The sequence below is a fragment of the Periplaneta americana genome, chromosome 2 (assembly GCF_040183065.1).
Source record: "Periplaneta americana isolate PAMFEO1 chromosome 2, P.americana_PAMFEO1_priV1, whole genome shotgun sequence".
NCBI classification, from domain to species: domain Eukaryota; kingdom Metazoa; phylum Arthropoda; class Insecta; order Blattodea; family Blattidae; genus Periplaneta; species Periplaneta americana.
In genome coordinates, this window is record NC_091118.1 from 32004915 (window position 1) to 32031015 (window position 26101).

Consider the following 26101-nt stretch of genomic DNA (forward strand, 5'->3'; position numbering starts at 1 on the left):
CTGAATAAATTAAAAATAAATTAATTGTTAACTGCCTCCCATTGGAGGTAGCCCAGAAGGACTCAGTATACTCTTCTACATGAATTTTACAATATTAAATATGTACATACATTTTGTTGAAAGAAAATTAAAATAAACATATATGAATTATGAAGTGAAGAAAAAAATAAGCAGAGTGAATATGATGACTCAGAATTTGGCAAGAGCGTTTCAAAACTGAAGTTATGATGTCAGCAGTCTGTGGTAGTTCAAAAGTCTTCCTGAAGTTTTCAAAGAACTTGGGGAATCACACCACGAGCTCCAATAAGAAGACCAGTCACCTCAATGTCTTCAAGCTGGTATTTTGCTTTGAAGTAATCAACTGTTGGCAGATAAATGTTGATCGTTTCTTTATTGACATCTTCCGGCTGGCTACTCCCCGTTTCAATCCTTATGGTAGGATCAATTATATATCCTTTCTTGGTAGTCTGACAATACGCTACGATGTCAATACATCTAGAGGAGCCATTAGTAGCAAGGCAAAAAACTTCCTCTTCTACTATCCAAAACTTTTTTTTCAAAGCAGTTGCAATTAAGGATCGAACATGATGATGTCTGGCATTTCGGAGGAGTAAACCTCTGTTACACTGACCTTGGACGTGGAAGAAAGAACCTCCACGAATGTCGCAAAAGTTAACTCCTGGTATGTGAAAAGCATACTGCTTCGGCACTTCAAACCATTCAATGGGATCATTAATGTATCCTGATTTATGAAGTGTATACCGAATCATGTCTTTGAATCGCGGAGACTGTAATTAATTGCAGCGAAATGAATGCAGAGTGACAATGGTATCTCTGTCATGAAGTTTTGAATGAAAATGGTCGTCCTTGATTGCATAATCCGATATACTGGGTGTTCATTTCAAAGTGTGTCATGACGTCACTGTTGTGAGTCGGCGATTTGAAGCGAGTTTCAGCTTTTATGTCAGAGAAGTTGCCTATTATTCAAGGCGTTCATTCTGAACTTGAGAAAGTGTACGGTATAACTTGAACGTCGTAGCAATAGATGGCGGTCTATACGGTCTGTGTGCTACCATAACCTCTTCCGAACTGTGTTTTGCGCGGTTAAATCGTACGCAGGGTATTTGTTACCATCGGTTGCGTACTACAACATTCCACAACACAAATCAAATGCTCCGTGTCCATGTTGACCGTCGAAGTTAATGTCAAATACTGTACGTAAGTAATCGTCTTCACTCTCTCCCCATTTCCCAATAGTAAGAAAAAAACTGACCTCAGTAAGTGTTTCCAAACAGTTAACATTCCTGCCACTACCGGCGTTACCGTAGGTATCGGTAAGTACTCTTCAGAATGAACGCCGTACTTGCCAGGCAACTTCTCTGGCACATACAGTCGGACACTAAAGTCTACATACACCCCCATTTTTAGCATATTTTGTACAATCCTGAATGCACAGATGTTAACGTGAAACTCTATGTCTGCGTTCACTTCCATAACAACAAAAACCAAGGTATTCAGACCAGAATCTTGCGCTACAAGCTTGTTAGATGCAACTGTTTGTGTTTACTGAAGTACAGAAGTGAACATACACTGCGATTCTTTCGTCAGTTGTAGGAGAGACGTTGCAGTGAACACAGTGAAATTGGTGCAGTTTGTTAAAACAGTAGATGTGTATTACAATACATAATTTGATCGCGTATCATGGATCCAAAAAGAACTGAAATATCAGTGGAGGTAAGAAAAAATATAATTGAGCTCAATAAAAAGGGCTTTTCACTGAGTAAAATTGGGGAAATTGTTAGAAGGAGACATGCAAGTGTCCAAACCGTAATAAGGAACTACAATGATCGAGGAAGTGTAGAAAAGAAAGCCAGATGTGAAAGACCAACAAAATTATCTAACAGGGAGCAACGGCACATCATTAGAAAAGTGAATTCAGATCCCAAAATTACAGCTACGGAGTTGGCAGTAGATGTCGCAAATACTAGTGGAAATATTGTTCATCCCATCACAGTACGAAGACTTTTGAAAAAGCATGAGTTTCAAAGTAGAATAGCAAGGAAAAAAACCATTCATAAGCATTGTAAATGAACAGAAGCGCCTAGAATTTGCAACTCTGCATCGAAGTAAAGATTCAACATACTGGAATACAGTGCTTTTCACGGATGAGAGTAAATTCAACACATTTCAATGTGATGGAAAGCAAAAGGTGTGGCGAAAAAGGAATGAAAGTTTGAAAAAGCAAAATCTTGTTCCATCAGTGAAGCATGGTGGTGGAAATATTCTTGTATGGGGTTGCATGTCTGGAGCTGGGGTTGGGAATTTAGTATTTTTTGAGGACATTACGGATAAATGGAAGTATCTCACCATATTAAAGGAGAATTTGAAACAATCTGTTGAGAAACTGGGACTAGGAACAGACTGGGTGTTTCAGCAAGACAATGACCCCAAGCATACGGCCATTGTCGTAAAAGAATGGCTACTTTACAATGTACCAAAACAGTTGCATTCGCCTCCCCAGTCACTAGACATCAACCCAATTGAACATCTTTGGGAAGAACTAAAGCAGAGGATAAAAAAATACAAAAGCAAAAGCAAGAGGGATTTGAAAGCTGCCTTAGTGAAAGAGTGGAATAAATTTACATCAGCGGACACAAAAAAATTGGTGGAATCTATGCCTCGACGTTTGGAAGCTGTGATAGAAGCAAAAGGTGGAAATACAAAATATTAAATGGTGCCTGAAAGTGAAAATAATCAAAATGTATGTTGACTTTTGTACTTGATCGGTTTTTCTTTTGTGTGCTTAAGATGTTATTATATGCAAATGTTATTAATAATGCAGTATATATGTTGTTTTTCATTTACTAAAATGTCTGTTTTTGTCACACAAAGTGAATACATAATATTTTCTTTATTGATTTTGAATTTAAGTGTTATTTTTAGGGTGTATGTAGACTTTTGCGTCCGACTGTAGGTAATACGCCTTTGCGGAAGTGTAGACAAACTGAATTCTCTAGGCTCATCGAGCTAGCCACATGACAGCGTACAGCGAGCTATTATACACTTTGAACTGAACACGCAGTAGTCCTCCAATATGTTTTGTATTGTCTGAAAAAGAAAACGTCCCGTCCAACAATTGAATCATACATGGTAGTTCCGTTTGGAATTCATCGGACTTTCACTGACTTCCCAGCCGGAGCTGTTGCTGATCGCACTTGCTCATGTATTAATGCAACAAAATCTGGTAAATGGGATTACAACAGCTGCGGGAATGGTACCTTAATTGCTATTGGCCAAATGCAGGTAGCAGGAATTTACTTATGGTGGACAGCTGGACATCGCTTAACAATGAACATACTCCACTTAAAATATCCGTTGAGTGCGATTCACCCGAGGAGTACGATATGGTGTACTGAACGCTCACCTTTATACTCCATACATACCTACACTGTTATGGATTGCTAGTTGGAAAATTAGCTTTTAGTACAAGCTTAAACATCTGTTTCGTATTAATTATAATGCATATTAGAAAACTACAGCCTACTCTCACAATTCATATCACAGTTAATGATTCTTTGACTCACTTGTTCGCAGATGAAGTGCTCGCACATTCTGGTCATCTGTGCATTGCCTATATGCATCTCGGAAGCTGCGAGAATCCTGGCCCTGATTAACTACGCAGGACGAAGTCAGTACGTCATATTTCACACGTACTTAAAAGCCCTGGCAGCCCGTGGCCACCAAGTGGATGTGTACGGCTATCATCCACTGGAGAAACCGGTGCCAAACTACACAGACATCAGCATAGGTGGATCAGCTGTGTTAAAGAATGTATCCATAGAACAGCTAAGAGGACAGGGACGGTTTCAAGTAATTAGTTATTTCATGAACAACGTGCTACAAACCTGCCGTGTTGCGTTTAAGAATGAAAACATTTTGAACCTCATGAAAAGCAACATAACCTACCATGCCGTTATCACTCTAATTATGGGGCCGGATTGTTTCATAGGTTTCTCCCATCGTTTCAAGGCCCCCTTAATCAGTATAACAACCAGCACTCTTCCGTGGGTGACATACCGGAATCGTAACCCTGACAACCCAGCATATATCCCGAATTACTTTCTGCCTTTTTCAAATCAAATGAATTTCTGGGAAAGATTGGTAAATGCAGTGTTCGACTGTGCTGTGAATGTTTGGTATGACAATAATGTTAATACGGCTACAGAAGAATTTTTCAAACATTATTATGGAAAGGATTATCCATCGGTGCGGGAATTACAACAAAGAATAAGTCTCATCTTGGTGAACAGTCACTTCTCAGTCAACACTCCCAGACCTGTACTTCCAACGTTTCTGGAAATAGGTGGATTACATATAAAAAGCAATGGGAAGTTACCGCAGGTAAGTTTACAAAACACAGCAAAACTGAATTTCACAATGGGTCTTTCTTTGCATTACTAGGTTAAGTTACTAAAAATGTTTAATTTTTGTTACTTTTTTCTTTCAATCTCTCATTGCACGGCGTATTAAAAGAGAAAAGTCTCGCTCAAAAAGTTTGCAAATCACTGTTCCACAGAAATGCCTGATATGGAAAACTACACACAAAATCATTAGGTCTTAAAAATATCTAAAAATTATTTATCGAGTTCCAGGAACGGCTTTTATATAGACCTGTTCCATAAATCAGTATTGTACCCATCTCTTTTCACAAATTTGCCTTTTTCTTTTCGATAGCTCGTAAAATTCATGTTCTAGGAATAATAAGTTAATTAAGTAGTAAAATATCGCTGCAATCGAAAAGTATTGGGAATAAATTTGAATAAGGAAAAAAAAAGTTTCCTTCTCAGGCAGGATTCAAACCACGAAAGTCTTAGTTACCAGTCTATCGTACTCTGGAGTTAACAAGGCTCTGAAATCAGCTACAAGGGTCGATCCGGTTTTTTTTTTTTTTGCCACTACTGTACTTAGAAAATTAGTGGGTTTTCAGTGATGAGCGACATATGCAACATCCTAATGAAAAAGGAAAAAATATCAGACAATAAGAATATCTTGTACTACATCATGCACCAATAACTTCATGTGCTATTGAAAGAATTTCTTGCAATATAAAATCATTTCAAGTGACATCTGCATACGTTCAAGTTCCGTAACTTACGAATGCACGTTATTATTCACTGCAAAGATCACGACGAAAATGAACATCACGGCTCAAGCATGTGTTTACTAGTATAGATTCAGATGTTCTCTTGTTCATAATATTCCTCGACTTCCATACTCTACCAAAACCAGACTACATAGTCTGGTGTTGGCTTTACCTAAACATGAGGCTTGCCGATTGCAGCACATTTGTTCCGCGTTTTATATCTTAGTAGGTAAACATTGACTTTTTCCTATATCGACGGAGCAGTGTACACCGAATCTGTAATGTTGGTCTATTTTTTTTTCTAAAATATCGAAATCAAGAAACACCTTTCCTTTAGCTACTATTCGATACTAAAATCAACACTTTCAAAAATAATAGCATCAGTGCACAGTGAAACCAAATTGATTATCATTTAGTATTTTTTTTTGTCTAAAAATTTTATTAACCGTGTTTTTATGCACTTTTCAAATAGGTACTTTAGAGAGACTGAGTTATAGTGAAATGGGTCTGCTGTAATTATTAAGATTATTTTTGTCACCAGACTCGTGGATTGGTATCACCACAGCATGTTTTAGAGCTGAGGAAAATACACCTTGAGATATGCACAAATTAAATATAAAGGCAAGTGGTTTAGAAATAGCTTCGATAATACGTTTCAGGATATTTGTTTTAATACCATCAATACCAAGGGCCACATTATTATTTAAACTATTTACAATATTAATGATCTCACATTCATTTACAGGAATCATAAACATAGATGATAAACTTCTATTATAAGTAAGGTTATAGTGATGAATATTAAATACTTTCTTTTTATATTAGATAACGTATCATGACCTACATTAGTAAACTATTTTGTCTTCCTTTGAATTAACCTATAATAACTTACACTTTGAGACAAAATCATATTTTAAATTCAAATTTATAGCATAGTCATTTCATTGTCAGAGATAAAAATGGTCTTCTTTGTTTCTATGACAAACTACGTTGTTGATTCACTGAGCTATAAATATAACTTATCAATTCAAAGTGCAAAGAATTGTTTATAGTCTAATTAGGCAATTTCAAAGGACATGGTTCATGTACTTAGTCATACAGATACTGTATAAACTTACTTACTTACAAATGGCTTTTAAGGAACCCGAAGGTTCATTGCCGCCCTCACATGAGCCCGCCATCGGTCCCTATCCTGTGCAAGATTAATCCAATCTCTATCATCATACCCCACCTCTCTCAAATCCATTTTAATATTATCCTCCCATCTACGTCTCGGCCTCCCCAAAGGTCTTTTTCCCTCCGGGCTCCCAACTAACACTCTATATGCATTTCTGGATTCGCCCATACGTGCTACATGCCCTGCCCATCGCAAACGTCTGGATTTTATGTTCCTAATTATGTCAGGTGAAGGATACAATGCGTGCAGTTCTGCGTTTTGTAACTTTCTCCATTCTCCTGTAACTTCATCCCTCTTAGCCCCAAATATTTTCCTAAACACCTTATTCTCAAACACCCTTAACCTATGTTCCTCTCTCAGAGTGAGAGTCCAAGTTTCCCAACCATACAGAACAACCGGTAATATAACTGTTTTATAAATTCTAACTTTCAGATTTTTTGACAGCAGACTAGATGATAAAAGCTTCTGAACCGAATAATAACAGGCATTTCCCATATTTATTCTGCGTTTAATTTCTTCACGAGTGTCATTTATATGTTACTGTTGCTCCAAGATATTTGAATTTTTCCACCCCTTCGAAGGATAAATCTCCAATTTTTATATTTCCATTTCGTACAATATTCTGGTCACGAGACATAATCATATACTTTGTCTTTTCGGGATTTACTTCCAAACCGATCGCTTTACTTGCTTCAAGTAAAATTTCCGTGTTTTCCCTAATCGTTTGTGGATTTTCTCCTAACATATTCACGTCATCCGCATGGACAAGAAGCTGATGTAACCCGTTCAATTCCAAACCCTCTTTGTTATCCTGAACTTTTCTAATGGCATATTCTAAAGCCAAGTTAAAAAGTAAAGGTGATAGTGCATCTCCCTGCTTTAGCCCGCAGTGAATTGGAAATGCATCAGATAGAAACTGGCCTATACGGACTGCTGTATGTTTCACTGAGACACATTTTAATTAATCGAACTAGTTTCTTGGGAATACCAAATTCAATAAGAATATCATATAATACTTCCCTCTTAACCGAGTCATATGCCTTTTTGAAATCTATGAATAACTGATGTACTGTACCCTTATACTCCCATTTTTTTCTCCATTATCTGTCGAATACAAAAAATCTGATCAATAGTCGATCTATTACGCCTAAAACCACAGTGATGATCCCCAATAATTTCAACTACGTACGGAGTTAATCTTCTCAAAAGAATATTGGACAAAATTTTGTACGATGTTTTTTTTATAACTATGATGTCGCACCATCTACCCTTAAGTACTAAATATGATAACCTGTCACTGATAAATTCGACCTTTTTTACTGCTGATTTTATTCTTTTATGAACAAAGAATCCCGTTCCTAATTGGTGATTATTGTTTCCTTCCCCATAATACAACAAGTAATCTCCTATTTGTGATATGCCATTCCCATCTAACCTAACCTCCTGTACTCCCACGAAGTCTATTCTATATCTAGCTAGTTCTTTTGCTACTAATGTTAACCCTCCTGTTCTATAAAGACTAGTTACGTTCCAAGTGCCAAATCTCAAAACCTTATTCCTTTGCTGTGGTCGTGCCAGAGAATCAGTCCTATTCCGAGGCTTATTGTAGGGATTCGTAACAAGCTGTTTTTTACGGTGATGGGCTGTTAGCCCTTCGCCCAACCCCCAAGCTGGAGGACCACCCCTTATCGGCTGTCCACGACTGCTTATTCAATATATTCGCAGCTACCCTCCATATCTGGAGGCCGTCTCCTCTATCCTGCAACCTGAAGACGCGCCATGCCGTGGTGATAGGGACCCACAATACATGGACTGTATCAACAAAGCAATAAATTACAGGCCTGTTTCTAACTGCCAAGAAAAATTTCCTGCATAAATCTATCAGAAAGTGGCCGTTTCAAAGGAATGACAGTATTTTAACAGATATCATAACTTCTGAAAACTAAGTCCGAACTTCAACAAGAGAATTAAGTTGAAGATTTCACAGACGTCCATACACTGGAAAATAAAGGAAACCAACTTAGTATTTTAATTTTTTATCACTTTGCATATAAAATTGCGTATGGATTAATCAAGTAACTGTCGTTTCAGGTCACAACAGTACGTAATATCCGTCGGCGCTAAGAGCATCGGGAATTAGGGTGGGTCAGGGTAATTTGAGAATAACGGGATAATTTTGATATAAGTTACAATTTATTGAATGAAACTCACTTTATCTAATCTTCAAAGACATGCCAATTTAATATATTGTCTACTAGCCGTACCCGTGCGCTCCGCTGCACCTGTTAGAAATAAATATAAAGTACGAGTAATTACATAATTAAAATAGGACGGTTGATCCAGGGAACATTCGTGTTTGATAGAAGGATAAATCGTTTAATATGTTACTTAATTTAAATTGGATTTAAATAATTAAAATGCGATCATTTTGGTCCAGAAAACACTCATTTGGTGCAATGACAATTCCTTTAACATGTTTTCTTAATTGTTATTACATGCAACCATAGTTTAATGAACAATGACATCATTTAGATTTAATGTGTATACTTTATTTTACTTGCTATATGTTTCCATTGAATTATGGTAATAACTTAATTTTAACCCTTGTTGTTTTCTACGTATTCAGTAAATGGCACTTGGCCCACTATGGTCCTGAACCCTTCAAATAACAAATTATATTATATTATATAGATTACATTACATTACATTATATTATACACTCAGGGACGAAAAAAACCGGACACTTCTATATTTGCTTGTATTTTGTTGCCAATTATTTCAAAATGAAACAAAACCCATTTAAACAAAATAATGCTTCATTTAGCACCTTACACGACAACATTTGAAAAAAAAAATCTCTGATGAGAAAATTTACAAAAAATTACAAAGGGCGTATAACTATGGCATCGTTTGATCTAACTGTTTTTTCATTTTATGGTGCCTTAAACATTAAAATCTCTTTTTAGTAACGGGTATTACCCCCTCTGGCTTGAATAACTGCATCCATACGTCTTGGCACGCTCTCAATTTGGTTAGCAATGTCTTCTTGAGGAATAAGTTCCCATTCTTCGCCAAGTGCTCGCCTCAACTTTTGTAACGATTCTGGTCTCGGTCGTCTATTCTTAACACGCCGTCCCAGCATTCCCACACGTGTTCAATTGGGTTCATGTCTGGACTCCTTGCTGGCCATGGAAGAACATGGATTCCCACTTCTTGGAGATAATCTCCGACCGCATGGGCAATATGCGGCCGTGCATTATCATGCATTAAAACAACATTATCGCCTACAAATTGGCCAAATGGCACAACATGATCAGCCAAACATTCATTTATATACCTATCAGCTGTTAGTCTTCCATTTCCAACAAAAATCAACTCTGTACGAGCATCCGTACACACTCCTGCCCAAATCATCACTCCACCACCTCCATACGGCACATTTTCGGAAATGCAACACTGTGAAAATCGTTCTCCCTTCCTTCTCCAAACTCTTTCACGTCCATCAGGTGAGCACAGATTGAAACGGGACTCATCGGTGAACAGAACACAGCTCCACTGTCCATTTCTCCAATCCCTGTGATCATTTGCAAAACGCAGTTGTTCAACTCGATGCATCCTGAGAAGTCTGGGACCAGTTGCAGGTCTACTTGATATCAGTCCACTTGCTTTCAACCTCCTTCTAACTGTTTTGGCCGAAATTGGGCGTCCATGCATGTTAACAAATTGCTGGGCTACTCTAGTAGCTGGCAGGTTGCGCTCCCTAAGAACTCTCAACACCATATACCTGTCTTCATTTGGATTTGTAGCTCTTGGACGACCCGAACCTGGTCTTCTGGTATATTCTAGGGTCTCTCTATACCGTTTTATGGCATCATGGGTTGTGCTTCTAGTCACATTCATAACATTTGTAATGTAACGTATACTGCGTCCATCATCGTAAAGGGCTACAGCTCGAGCCACATCTTCAGGTCGCATCTTGTTTTAAGACATATGTTACAACCCCACTTAAACTCAGAAAATGTAAAAATAAAGAAATAACGAATGATAACGATAATGAAGCACAGAATGGTTGAGACAAAATTGTTATAGCTGAGACTCCGAAAGCAAACTTGGAATATTTGGTTGTAATGGCTTGTTTATAAAACAAAAAACAATCAACAATGTATACACCTCTCCATAACAACAGATGGCTACCATAATATTGTATGAGAAGATAATGTTTTGCAAAATACCAGCAAATATTAAAGTGTCCGGTTTTTTTTTTGTCCCTGAGTATATTATATATTATATTATATTATATTATATTATATTATATTATATTATATTATATTATATTATATTATATTATATTACATTATTATATCAGAAGTTATTGTAATAACATTATAGTATTATGTCCATCTAGAGAAACTACACTTTCCAATGGTGAAATAATAATTAATTATACAAATCGATTAATTTAGCTTCCGATATTACTTCATACAAACACAGAAACATTCTCTGTAGGCTATCTTTCATAGCTTTCGATTGTTGTTGTCCAAGGCCCCTTATAGACAAAGTCATTTGTTTTTTATTTCGTTACACGGCCTTAGATGCCAGTTATTTTAATTTTAAAACTCATTTATCTCATTAAATATCAGTCCTATCAAACTTTTTCAAAGAATAAAACTTATCGCAAATGATTTTTAAAGAAAAGTTTGTTATGTAACATATTTCACAAAAATCAATAATACGCGAGATATTTCGATTTATTTAATTCAGGTCCCCTTATAAACCCCCTTTTAAATAATGTATTTTGAATGCCATATAGCCTAAAATCTAAGTTACAACGAACTTAATTTATATTCTAATTTTCATTGAAATCCGTTCAGATCGCGTGAAAAGGTAACAAACATAGACAGACAGACATACAAACAAAAATTTCAAAAAAGCGATTTTCGGTTTCAGGGTGGTTAATTATATATGTTAGGACCAATTATTTTTGGAAAATCGAAAAATACCAGAAAAATTTCGGCTACAGATTTATTATTAGTATAGATTTCACAATTGCCTATCATGGAGTGTTAAAAATTTATGTTGATCACACTGATACTTCCTGGTAAAAAAAAACTGTTTCTTGTTTACCAGTCTATGAAATGATTCATCACATTCAAAGCAATGGTGTTGGAAAACCAGCTGACATAGGCCTACATAGGCCTAACCAAATGCATGTAGGTATATGTAGGCCACAATCTTAGAAAAACGTTTTGTCGCACAAAGACTAATTGAGGTAAAATTAGTTTTGTTTCGTTGTATGTCTAATCATGCGCACTGCCTCCTTTCTGGTATTTATTAAGTATATGTGCGACGAAACTTTTTTAATGCTATACATTACACATGTTTAGAATATGTTTTTAATAAATTTAGTAAAATATTACTAATAGTTTGTTAGTAAATTATAATTTACAAACTTGGGTTAATTTGGTATAAGTTACAATTTACTGAATAAAATTTTACCTAATCTTCAAATATATTCCAATTTAATATAAATTGTGTACATCACAATTACCTATCAGAATGTTAGAAATATACCGTATGGCAAAAATAATGTTTTTTATTTATCAGTGTATGCAATGACACGTCACATCCAAAGCAATATTGTTGGGGAACCAGATGTGATATTGTAACTAGATTCAGGTCTGTCTACATTAAACATGTTTAGAACATGTTTTAATAAATGTAGTAATATAGCCTATCATTAATAGTTTCTTAGTAAATTACAATTTACAAACGTGGGGTATTTTGGGTATAATTATAGGTCAATTGCTAACTAAGTTTTCGTTCCAAACCATGCCACTTACACAAATTATGGATTGGTGAAAGACAAATGTTCGAAGCGTATACTTTTAGGCCTAATTAAGGTTTTTAAATGCCTATCTCACTTCTGCATTCTGTTCTAGGATACATACACTAACCTACTGCTGGGCTAATTTAATTTTATAATAGTACATTATCCAACGAGCCTATAATGATAGTAATTAAGACGCGAGTATGTTTGTTTATGAAACAAGCGCAAGCGAGTTTCATAATTTTCATACGAGCGTCTTAATTACCATTATAGGCAAGTTTCATACGACTTTTTATGCTCGACCATATTTCTAACTTGAAATTATTCAGAAATATTCATTTTATTTATATCTGACTGAAGATCGGAAGTGACCTTGTGCATAGCTCGTATATTGTGAGATGTGCGCAGACGCGAAAGTATTGATTTTTTCCGAGCAACAATAATGTAATTGACCTTGATGTAATGTAACATGAACTAATTTTGATATAACCTGGAAATTGATTTAGAATTGAAAAACGAGATGACAAATTGAATTTATTTGAATATTATTTACAATTAACGCTAATTATATTATAGTAACAGAACATAACCTTCTGCGACAGTATTGGATTTTCAGCCTCCGTGAAGTTTCCCTTGTTGTCTTTCGATTGCATATCCGAGAATAATCGAAAACCTGAACTTTAATGAATAGGTGTACTTTAGTGACATGCATTAAAGGACTGCTACCCGGTGTATAATTACTATATTTCGGCATGGTCGAGCATAAAGTCTATATAGCATGTTTTACTTCAGTAAATTACATTACAGCCAAATTTCCCCATTCATGGGGTTAATAGAGTAGGCCTAGAGTTATAAATTATTATTATTATTATTATTATTATTATTATTATTATTATTATTATTATTATTATTATTATTATGGGAAAAAGCCAACATATTCTAAAATGCAATAGAATCATTCTAGAAGGTCATAATGCTAACATATAAAAAACTGACTGCAAAAAGTTTATCGTGGTAACAGACTATGGGTCTCTAAACTTAAAAAAGGCTGTTTTATACTCAAATCATCCCCAATCCACCCTATAATATACATCAGTCCAAAAAACGCCTTTTTAAGACCCTCATACATAAGTAACTATTAAAACATGGTGGTAACTAAATTACTTATTTAAGTGCAACATTACACGCCGTGGCATTAACTTGCCAGCAGCAAGAGAAGATGCCACTGGAATTGAGTGACCTGGTTTTTGGTCAACAGGACTTGCAGACGTATCTCGATGAAGCCAAAGACGGAGTCATTTACTTCTCTATGGGCTCAATCATTCGCAGTGAGACCTTCACAGAAACCAAGCTGCGGGCATTCATCGACGCTTTCTCACAGTTACCGCAGAGTGTTCTGTGGAAGACTGGGAACATTTCCGGCCTTCCGGATAATGTCAAGACTGCAGCCTGGCTACCACAACTTGAAGTACTCAGTAAGTATCATATCAATGTACAGGATATCTGTATCTGTATGTAGAATGTTTAATTACTTACTTACTTACAAATGGCTTTAAAGGAACCCGAAGGTTCATTGCCGCCCTCACATAAGCCCCCCAGCGGTCCCTATCCTGTGCAAGATTAATCCAGTCTCTATCATCATACCCCACCTCCCTCAAATACATTTTAATATTACCCTCCCATCTACGTCTCGGCCTCCCTAAAGGTCTTTTTCCCTCCGGTCTCCCAACTAACACTCTATATGCATTTCTGGATTCGCCCATACGTGCTACATGCCCTGCCCATCTCAAAAGTCTGGATTTAATGTTCCTAATTATGTCAGGTGAAGAACACAGTGCATGCAGTTCTGCGTTGTGTAACTTTCTCCATTCTCCTGTAACTTCATCCCGCTTAGCCCCAAATATTTTCCTAAGCACCTTATTCTCAAACACCCTTAACCTATGTTCCTCTCTCAGAGTGAGAGTCAAGTTTCACAACCATGCAGAAGAACCGGTAATATAACTGTTTTATAAATTCTAACTTTCAGATTTTTGGAGAGCAGACTGGATGATAAGAGCTTCTCAACCGAGTAATAACACGCATTTCCCATATTTATTCTGCGTTTAATTCCCTCCCGAGTGTCATTTATATTTGTTACTGTTTCTTCAAGATATTTGAATTTATCCACCTCTTCGAAGGATAAATCTCCAATTTTAATGTTTAATTACATTTCGAATCCATTTCAAGTTAGATCTCTACCCTCAATTAATAATGAAGCGTTAGACGGAGTTAGCGGGTAATTTCTCAATATATACTTTACGCCATTAACAACAATTTAATCCTTTTGTCAAGCAGCAAATAATACAATTTTTACACTTTATTTTGTTAATTATTATAACCGTTGACCGTGATTGAGGCCGCCAATATTAGTATTAGTATTTATGTATTTATTTAACCTGGTAGAGATAAGGCCGTCAGGGGATTACAACTATAATATGAACAATAAAATTACAATTAATATTAAATTTACAATTACAATTGCAATAAAAATTAAAGTACGACAAGGTTACCTGATTAATGAAAGCTAGACATTTTATCATAGAAGTTAAGAACAAAGAATATTTTTGTATTTACTGAATTACAAATTAAACCTACAATAACAAAAATGTATAGTAATGAAATTACCGGATATTGAAATATTTTGTGATAGATTAAGAGAGCTATTTACAAGAAACCATGTCTGAACGAGTCTCAATTACTGGCCAAGTGCCTAATAAGTTTGCGTTTGAATTCAATTTTATTTCGACAGTCCCTGATGCTAGCAGGTAACGAATTCCAGAGTCTTGGCAGGGCTATTGTGAAAGAGGATCTAGAATTTAGTCTGGCAACATTAAATTTGAACTGTGGACTCCTTACTTCTTCTGGTATTGAAGATTCGTTACAAAAGCTGCGTTTTATCAATCGGTTCTTAAGGGGAATGGATAATGATATCTGTGCGACTGAAATATTTAAGTACAAAAGTTCAATATTTCTAGGTTTTTAGTGCTCTGAATGGAATAAAAATTGTCATGGCTATACAATAAATCATTCTGAATTCAGCGGTAAGAAATAAATCTAATTTGTCTCTTATCAAAGAGCAAAGAAAATCCTAGCTGGCAACCTTTCTTCTCCACTTTGCTGAATGAACATCAAATTTTAAGTGCACATTACTTGCTACATTATTCACTTCTATCCCTTTTTTATGTTATTAAGTAATGTATAGTGTAAATTCTAAAGCAATATTTAGTTCAATATTTCACCCATAGTGAAACAGAAATATATATATATATATATATATATATATATATATATATATATATATATATATATACACATACATTTACTTTGATTAACAATTTTTGTCATTTTATCAATGAATGTATATTTTGCCTAGTGTTTGTATGATATTTATAAGACTTTCTATAATACAGGCTGCAAAAAGTACTGAAATTTTCATGTAAATAGATTCAGGAGTCTCAAAAAAATATGCACTTAAGTTTAAAAATTATTAACTTACAGAAAATTGAAAAAGAAAAAGGCTACATGAATTACATGCGCCACCATATCTAAAGAGACAATTTAAAGGGTTTATCTACAGAGATACTCCCACTATATATATAGATTCCACTGCAAGAATGATGGATGTCATTTGGAATACATTTTACAGGAGAAGCAATTGAAAGTTTGAAATGCTTAGCGTTCAAAGCTTAACTGTGATTTTCCGATCATTACTGGACAATGACTATCAGTGTTAACGCCATATAACTCTCTGTTTACATTCTATATGTCTGAAGCTATGCATTGACAATCTTGGTTAATTTTCGACAAGAAAGTGACATCCATCATTCTTGCAGTGGACTCTTCATATACTGTATATCCATTATACAGAGTGTTTCAAAAATACGGGGCATAATTTCAGGTATGTATTTCCCACATGTAGACAATCAAAATAGTTCATTGCAACATGTGTCCGGAAATGCTTTATTTCCGAGTTATTGCCTTCACAACATTGAAATTCACCGGAACGTTTTTCTTTCCGCAGGTCGTTGCCGTCAAAGGAGACATTAAGAGGGCACTGTGACAGTTCATTCCGAGGCGAAGGTTACATTCAGTGTTGTGTATGCGTTAGACTGTGCGACATGTATTCAAATCAAGAGCTGGCAGAGATACACTTCATGTACGGTAAGGCGGACGGCAATGCCGCGCTGGCTCGTCGTTTGTACCAGGAGAGGTACCCACAGCGACAATGTCCAGATCTGAAGACATTTGTACGTCTCCATTACCGTCTATGCGAGTATGAAAAATTTAACTCTCCTGGTTTGGGAAGGGGACGACCAAGATCTACAACTCCAGAAATACAGGAGGAGATTCTGGAGGCTGTGAACAGGACTCCTTCTATCAGCACACGAAGGGTAGCGTTGCAAGTCAATGTTCCTCATACGACTGTCTGAAGACTGTTGAAAGAGTATCAATTGTATCCTTATCATTTGCAACGTGTACAGGCCCTGTCACCAGCAGATTACCCTGCACGAGTTAGGTTCTGTCAGTGGTTCTTGCAGCAGTGTGGTGTAAATCCGAACCTTCTTGCCTTAGTATTATTTACAGATGAAGCACAGTTCACACGAGATGGCATAACAAATTTCCACAATCAGCATGTATGGGCGTATGAAAACCCACGTGCAACTGTTCCATCTCATCACCAAGTGCAGTTCTCCCTCAACATGTGGGCCGGTATCATTGGTGATCGATTAGTTGGACCCCATGTACTTGTAAACAGACTTACGGGGCAGGCGTACACAAACTTCCTGAAAAACACCATACCTCATGTTTTAGAAGACACTCCACTGATCAATCGTCAATACATTCACTTCTTGCATGATGGCGCTCCTGCACACTTCAGTCGTACGGCTCGCCGGTACTTGGATCTAAGGTTTCCTGATCGATGGATAGGTAGAGGTGGCCCAATTGCTTGGCCTCCACGCTCACCTGATCTGAACCCTCTTGATTTCTACTTGTGGGGCCATTTAAAATCATTGGCTTATTCGTCTCCGGTGCCTGATTTGGAATCCCTTCGGAATGGAATTGTGGCATGTTCTGAGGACATACGCAATACTCCTGGAGTTTGGGATCGTGTTCGCAGGTCAATGAGACATCGATGTGAGGTCTGTATTCAAGCAGGAGGTGGACATTTTGAACATCTTGTGTAATGACAACGACCTGCGGAAAGAAAAACGTTTCGGTGAATTTCAATGTTGTGAAGGCCATAACTCGGAAATGAAGCATTTCCGGACACATGTTGTAATGAACAATTTTGATTGTCTACATGTGGGAAATATATACCTGAAATTATGCCCCGTATTTTTAAACACCCTGTATATATATGTAATATATAGTTTTAAAGAGCACGTTTTGTACTTTTTAACACAAAATAAAAAATCGGGGTTTTCATCCCAAATTATTTCCCAGTTCCCTTAAAATCAGGGATGCCAAAGCTCCTGTATTACATGTTCATACTACAAGCAACACAAATCCAATAAGGTTCATGTTTTAGCATGATAAAGTACAATCATCGCTCTTAAGGAAATGTTGTGGGGATCTTGAAAGCAAGCAGTGCAGGCACTTTGGCATCCCTGCTTAAAATTATTTAAAGTCTTTGAGAATATTTAATGTCTCATTAATGAGTGAAATGTTGCTCAATATCTGCAAAATTATCTATTAGGTTGTTTATGTTTTAATGAATTTGTATATATAACTTCGCCCGACATCAATGCCAACGTTCTTCCGTTTTAGAACATCCCAACGTACGAGTCTTCATAACTCATGGCGGGCTTCTGGGAACTCAAGAAGCGATTTACGCCGGCGTTCCAATGGTAGGCATACCCGTCATACTTGATCAGCCACTCAATATCATGAACTGCGTGTCCAAAGGAGTGGCAGTACAGCTGGATTACGACTCCATCACAACAGAGAACGTCCTCAAGGCTCTGAACAAAGTGCTCCATGATCCCAGGTGAGTTGATCTTACTAAGGAAAACTCAGCAAGTGATAATGGATTTGCACAATGATTTTTCACTTGGTAAGCCTTCCTTGTTGGTTCTGAATGGCGTGATAAGTGACATGTATTATTCGGGGCAGTACTTCGCGATTCTTCACTCTGATGAAGGAAGAGAAAGAAAACCGGTAGTGCCGAGGGGCTGAGCAGAGATGTCTTTCCCTAATGGTTTATTTCACGACGCTTTATCAACTGCTAAGGTTATTTAGCATCTCAGTGAAATGAAGGTGATAATGCTAGCGAATGAGTCCAGAAGTCACAGCCGAAAGTTACCCAGCATTTGCTCTTATTGGATTGAAGGTAAATCCCGAAAAAGCATGAACCAGGTGTTCCAACTTGAATTGGAACTCGGGCCATTCTTTTCACAGTCATTCATGCTAACAGTTATTCAACAGCGGTCGACCAGCAAAAATTTCAACTACCTGGTTTTGTAAACCAAAATTTATATATCTAATGTTATGTGTTGGAGGAAAAATATTCGCTATGATTTGGAAATAATCTTAGTACATTAAATTTCCATTAGGATCTTGCCCATTTACTGCACTTCTCGTCCTTTTACTGCACTTCTTCTCTTATTTAACTTCTTGTCGTTGTTCTCCTTAAGATAAATCATGAGTGAAATTTGAAAATCTGAAACTATTCACCCGATTCTCTTGAAATTTTTACCACATATTCTTTTCAATTATAATTTAAAAACTGACAAAATTTGAAGTCCCTAGGCTAAATAGTTTGAGTTATAAAATAATGTTTTTTTTCTTTTATGTTACGACATAAAAATGAGTAGCTTAATATCAAAGACGGACATCTGACCTCAATCGAAATTTAGATAGCTGTGGTTTTTTATACAATTTTTCATGCTCTTTCCAGTTATAGTGAAACCATATGCAAACTCTAACGCTATATGTATAAAATAACTTGTGTTAAATATTACAAAGAACGCCTGGCAATACATGGCTTCCACTTCAAGCTATGCAAAACCAAAAGCTACCATGATCCAAACCCCATGTGTATATGTGATCTTTGCGAGTGTTTCTGTGACAGATACCATGTACTTTCGTGCAAACAAAGGAAAGAATCACTGACACAATTCTGTAGTGAGTGAACGGCAAGACCAATGTGTCAGATTTAGTAATTTGTGCTACAGTGACATCTATGCACATTTGTGCGCAATTCTCTCTTTATTAAATATTACATAGAATACTTTGAATTAAAAAATTGCCTCCAGATCAAAATTATGGAGATGACAGATGTCCGTCTTTGATATTAAGCTACTCAAATATCCTCGTGTTATAGGCTTAACTTGTTTTGTAATATGTTAATTTTTGTGAAAATATTCCCCATGAATACATTATTCATATTTTGGTACAATTAATTACTTATGTATCTTGTTTAGTTTGGAACGTACAATTCTTTCCTGGTCTGACTTTTCAAAAATGAATAAAAATAATTATAATATATAATTAAATGTCTTAAATGTGCACTTCATTAACCTTTTTGTCAAAACAGAATACCTTCTTCTTCCTCATACTTTTCTCAACTTACTTGCAAAATTTTGTCCGAATAGGACTAAAAGTACAACACCTAAACTTTTTACAGGATGAAAGACACAGAAAAAAGCTGTTTTGAAAAAAAAGCAAATAAAGATTTGTTACCAAAGACTTACATGTTCAAAACTGCTTGCTAAGAGGTGGCTAGACGTGTCTACCTCGGTTTATATAGTGCAGCTATATGACAGTGTTTCCTTCTCATGAATGTTGTTTCTTGTGCTACAATTTAACAACTTCTGTCAATGAATTGATAACGGAGAAAAGTTTTCTTAAAAGTAATTGTTTGTTGTCTTTAACATTTGAGCATAAGCTGAACTTAAGTCTAAAATAAATAGACTGTCCTCAAATTTCTCCTAGAAAGACGGAAACGTGACTAGAAAATGACAAAGAACTTCTTCTTCGTCTTCTTCTTCTTCTTCTTCTTCCCTTCAAGTATTAGGCCAAATGGCCTGTTACGATCTCACAGTTGAATTTTCAATCCAGCGCTTCTTTGGACGACCGAGAGATCTCTTCCCGTTTGGACGATAGTGGAGCATGACTTTTGGGATTCTATCCCTATGCATGCGATGCATATGATTTTCCAGTTGTTCTGATAATGTTTTACGTGATTAATTACAGGTTCTAGTTGTAATTCTTCCATTACATCTTCATTGCGTTTGTGATTCCATTTCGTATATCCCGCTGTATATCTCATAAATTTCATATTCTGCTTTCGTCTTTCTTCCTCAATGTCCATGCCTCACTGCCGTAACAAAGTACAGGTCTCGCCAAGGTCTTGTAAAGGCGAATTCGAGTATGCCTTTCTACTATAGGGAAGGTTTCATAATGTTGTTAATTATCCCCATTGTTTTGGTGTATTTAGAAATTTTCTGTGAAATGTCTACTATATCGAAAAAAGATAATGTGTATCCGAGATACGTAAAATAATTTATCCTTTCTAATATTTTTTAATCTAAACATATTTTGCTAGGCACAGGGTATTTTCCGCAAAACGCCATAATTTTATGACAAAGAGCTTAGTACTCTAAATATAAGTGGCTATGTAGTTCTGCGCATGTGAAGAACCTTGGAGTCGTGCTAACATTTTCGCAGCAAAAGCTATAAAAAGTTCAGGGAGAAAAACGTTAAGATTGCAGAAATGTTTCACATGTTTGGGAGAAACAATAGAATACTTGCAGAAACGTCATGCTTAGAAATCATGCTTAGAAGCTGTTAGACATAATGAAAATATGACGAAATAGACGAATATTTGGTCACATTGTTGATGCAGTATGACACCTCGGACGATAATAATAAATTAGCCTTTAGAGGAAATCGAGAAGTCCTAGAATCGGTATGTACATACAGTTATTTAGAAACCCTAGACTTACTGACAACAGAAGAAAGCAGTTCTATTTTTTAAAGGCGCATCTGCACATATGCCTTACGATTTGATCCAGTTTGTCACCAATTCTTTAAGGCAGCGGTTATCAGCACAGTGCACCCTCGGGCTAGCGTCTCTTGCCCGCGGGTAAGAGAGAGACAGTTTAGAAACACAGTGTACTTATAATTTATTACCATACATACCTCATCCCTAAACGCCCTATTTCTACAAAACCGATACTTAATTACTGGACATTCTGTATATAAAATTCATTTCAGTGGAAATGGGGAGAGAGTGCAACAAACGATATGAGGTTCGTTCCAACAACAGTCAGGAACCGTCCGTAACCATCGTGAGCATGCGCAGTACAGAAAAAGCGTTCCAACACAATCCGAACCAGTCCTGAACCGGAAACATATACTGCAGTCAGGCGTTCCAACAAGCTTTTGACACGGGTTCGGAACGGTCAGAAATAGTCCGCGGATTGAGGCATGTACAGATGTCTCAAACTAGCAAGCTGTCTCGTTCGCGCAGGCGCATAGAGCACTTCTACCCTACCACTGTCCGCCTACTGCTGTGCACCGTGGACTAGAACGGTACAGCTCAGTTCTAATGACAGTTGAGAAGGCTGCATAGGGAGGGTACATCTTGAATACATCGTCAAGAGGTCAACATTTCAGATAATATGACTATACCTGGGTATCGGAGCCTAGGTGGGCCCCCTCCGTTAGCTCTACTACTTCCCCTCTCCAGGCAACTTCCTAGTTTGAGGCATCTGTACGGAAGAGTACGCAAGACGCGCATGCGCATAAGCTCACCAACGTCTCCTGGGTACTGAAGAAAGACATGATCGACTGTTCACATCTAGAGTTTTAATTTAAATTTTCACCAAAAAGAAAGGGAATGGAAATTATTTGGGTATTGAAATAGTTAATTACAATTTGAACATGCAGCTATGATTAAAAGTATAATAAATAACGTACATACATCAATAATTAAAAAAGAACTATTTTTAGATGAGAGTCCCCCAGTACACGACATTTAATTAGCGGAATTCTTGCCTTCCAAATTTTTTGTCATCTTTTTATAGAAAATGATCGAAATTCTGTTTTCTGCAATTACAATTAGCAACGAAAGGATAATAATAAGCATCCCGTTCTTAGCAAAGATGATCATAGTTATAGCATCTCTGGATTTAGTACATAACGATCCGCGAAAGCGTTCCAACAGCGTCCAGTCTGTTTCAATCCCATAGCAGATGCTCAACTAGCGCATGCGCATAAGATGGTACAGGAACCGTACATGAACTGATCCATAAACCGCTTGTTGGAACGAACCTCCTATAAGCCAAGGTCTTCGCTAAAAAATATTGTCCACCTCCAGGTAAAAGTGAAAACTAAAAGGAGGCCTGCAACCGCTTGTTTCAGTTACCGTACAAACGCCAAGCGTCTGTCACAGCTGTTCAGAGATCGTCCGCAATCGGCGCTGGACACTGCCATCTACTGGACAGAGTACGTCATCAGACATCGTGGAGCGCCACATCTGCGATCTGCAGCACTAGATCTGACTTGGTACCAATATCTGCTACTGGACGTCATACTTGCGATTATCGCCCTTATAATTGTCCTGGGATTTCTTGTATTTTGCAGTTTTAAAATAATGCTCAAACTGGTGAGTGCAAATGTGTCGCATAGTGCTGTCAAAAATCGTTCGTCCTCTAGTTCTACCTTTCAAGGAGTTCGAAACGACATACAATCATTATCGCAAAGCAATGGCAGGCAGTCATAGGCCTATATAGATATTAGGTATCTTAACGTACAGTGAAAGATAGCCTATAATAACCATGAAAATATATTCGTTTCACTTTTCTGTTTAGATATTACCTATTATGTTGAGGAGAAATTAAAACATGAGGAGGGTACTGTTTAAGATACGTATACAAATATCAGACTTAAAATTGCGTAGTTCAGTTATTATTATTATTATTATTATTATTATTATTATTATTATTATTATTATTATTAAAACAGTTATTACTGCAAATAACATAGTCAAGGATGCAGTAATAAGTTTACATTCAATTAATACTCTATAAATTCTTTTAATCTATAAAACGGTCTGCTGGGCAGCTAATGTTATAAAACACTTTTAAAATGTTTAAACAAATACTGACCGTCCACTTACTGGCAGCTTGTTAAACAATGTTCACACCATTCAAATAATACATATTTTAATCAAACTGAGCCTGTACTAGTGCTGCTCAACGGAGTGACTACTACCGCGGAGGAATCGGAGATTACGAATAAAGCTCTCCACCGGTGATCTCCGGTACTACTGCAGGTGGAACAGGGGACATACGGAGGGATGCGGTGGTTCGGAGCGAAGCGAAATTGGAGGACGTAGAGCTGAAGGACGACCGGCGCGTACGAACTGAGGGTAGTTGTGAGTGGAATAAAATGGCACCAAATCGTATATCCGTCGCATGGAAATTCTTTAATTTAGTTGAAGATAATAATAAAGTCGCACGCTGTTAACTTTGTCGGCGAATTAACTCTAATTTGTACAATTTGTTAGACCATTTGAAGCGATCGCACAATCGCGAACTTGAAGAAAGTAAGTAAATTTATCTGTTCAAAACACTTTTGAACTCTTATATATAAAAGTTCTAATATAAATTTCGTGGTTTTGTGTGTAGACAGAGTAACATTGCGAATGAAAAACTGAAAGGCAGAAGAATTTCAGCAAAAAAAAAAGGACCCTCTAAGATTGATCCAGCATATTGTTACGAGATGAAACTCCAAACTTCAGTGATGAGCCGCTTACTTGAAAGGAAATATGATCTGGTGATTGTGTTCCAGAAAAGCCAAACGCTCCTAGGACGCTAACAGGTCCTTATTTGGAAATCTCTATGGCGTGGACCAGGTTAGATAGATTCTCTGAGTAGGTCTAAATGTTAAAATGTAGGTATGTAAATGTTTAGGCTAACATTAAGAGCTGCGGTTGTGGTCCTCGTACTTGCTGTCAAAAATAAATTATTACCATTCAGATACACATTGACGGTTAATTAATGATGTCGTTTTCGTAGTTTTAAAATTACGCAAAACATTTTATACGATTTTTTAACTGCTTTAGTGCTATTGTACCGAAGGTCCACAGTCTAGAAAAAAAAAGTCTTGAAATTTCTATAAAACGTAACTTTCGAGGCAATAAAAATCATACACAACTTATATGGAATATTTAAAAGGAAACTTGAGTTATTAGATTAAAATATTGAGTTTCATTCTGAAACTAAAGAAACGTGTGGTAATAATATAATTACAATTATCCTTAAGTTGATATCCGCTTATATTTTTTATTACAGAGGAAGAGTGACGCGTTTTAGAAGAGACAGTTCAAATACCGACACCCTTTAACACAATGATCACAATTCTGTCTAGTGAAGGATTTTAATAAATTATTTTGGACAGTAAACTTTAACCCATTGACACCACATGTTTCTTTTGTTCCATTCTGAAACTCCCTTAATATATTTTACGTTAAACTAAACCAATTAGAATAATAATTGACAAACAATGTTTGTGAATAAACGAGTGTTTCCAGGAAAATTATAAATGTTTACATTAGCTACTGAAAAGCTTTACTTCAGTTAATTTTAATGTTATTAATTTGATCAATGACATAAAACTAATACGCCTTTCCACATATACTATGAATTTCAAAACTAGAAAAAAAAAATCTGTCAGCTAACATAGTAAGTACTTCAAGCAAAACAAGAAAAAAAAGAAGAGCCGAAGAGAGAGAGAGAGAGAGAGAGAGAGAGAGAGAGGGGGGGAGAGGTAAACAAAAAAGAGAAAATAAACGACAAAAAAAATTACACACTTATTTTAAAAGATACGCGGACGTCAGCGGACTCGAATCACTACGTGATCCGATTAAAGGAATGCTCAGAGAAAAATGTATGTCTGCGCCACAGCACATATACAACCTGCGCGGCATCAGTCGGAGGTAACCGGAGGTCTCCGATTGAAAGCGCACAAACAACCGCTCCGGAGAAAACCTAATCATAAGCAGCATTAGCCTGTACGTTGGCTAATCTGTACATTCTTTTGTCTCTTCTTACTGAATGTAAAATAAATGTATGTATTGTATATTATAAATATATTAATTTTGTTAAATAAATACCTATTGGAATCTTTCCAATATTTTATAACACTGCTCCCAATTTTATATTTTAACCGTCACGATCCCATACTTTTCAGCACCTTCCTTATATCACGCGGTGTAGTCGAAATACCCCAGTAAATTTTTGTATTTTTTCAGATATTTAAAGCAATTTTTTATTATTTAGTGACATTATATACCGTGTCCCGCTTAAAACACCAATAAAATAAATGGCTATAACTCCAAATAAGGTATACAGTGTGTTAATTAAGTATGGAATATTGCTAATAATTCTTTACATATTCATTTTATGAAAAAATACTAAAAACAAACGTTGTTGGAGATATCTAACTAAAACTTATGACTGTGGTCTCTCAAAAGTATTGATTCATGTATAGGATGTGGCAAAAAGATAACACTTTTTTTAAATGCCACCCTAGATTACATTTTACATATTTGAAATCTCCATTCAATTTTACATAAAAATAGAAGTTTTATTCAGCATAAATGATTAATTCCCTTGTAAATGTTATGGTTCTTCCAAATGATTTGATAATGTAACACAAAATAAATGTGTGTATTCATACGGAGTAGGTCATGAAACAAACAAAACAATAACATAACTGTTTCAGAAAATGTTTAAAATTATAACGAATGTTCAAAATAAGAACCATTCACAGTCAAACAATGCCCCAGTCTGTCACGAAGGCAGTTCATTGACTTTCTCACAGTTTCAGGAGTGATCAGTTCCATCTCATTACTAATCCTTAATTTCAGGTCTTCAGTACTGTTCGGTCTATCACGATACAGCCT

The 26101-nt window shown here is 36.3% G+C and overlaps 1 protein-coding gene across 1 annotated transcript; it reads left to right on the forward strand.

Moving 5' to 3' along the window:
* Positions 1–1701: 1701 nt before the first annotated feature.
* LOC138695160 (UDP-glucosyltransferase 2-like) lies at positions 1702–24960 on the forward strand. Its single transcript, XM_069819617.1, has 5 exons — positions 1702–1734; positions 3595–4401; positions 13406–13622; positions 17956–18175; positions 22555–24960. The coding sequence occupies exons 1-5, from the start codon at positions 1702–1704 to the stop codon at positions 22913–22915; spliced, it is 1638 nt and encodes a 545-aa protein (XP_069675718.1). The 3' UTR covers positions 22916–24960.
* The last annotated feature ends 1141 nt before the right edge of the window (positions 24961–26101 follow it).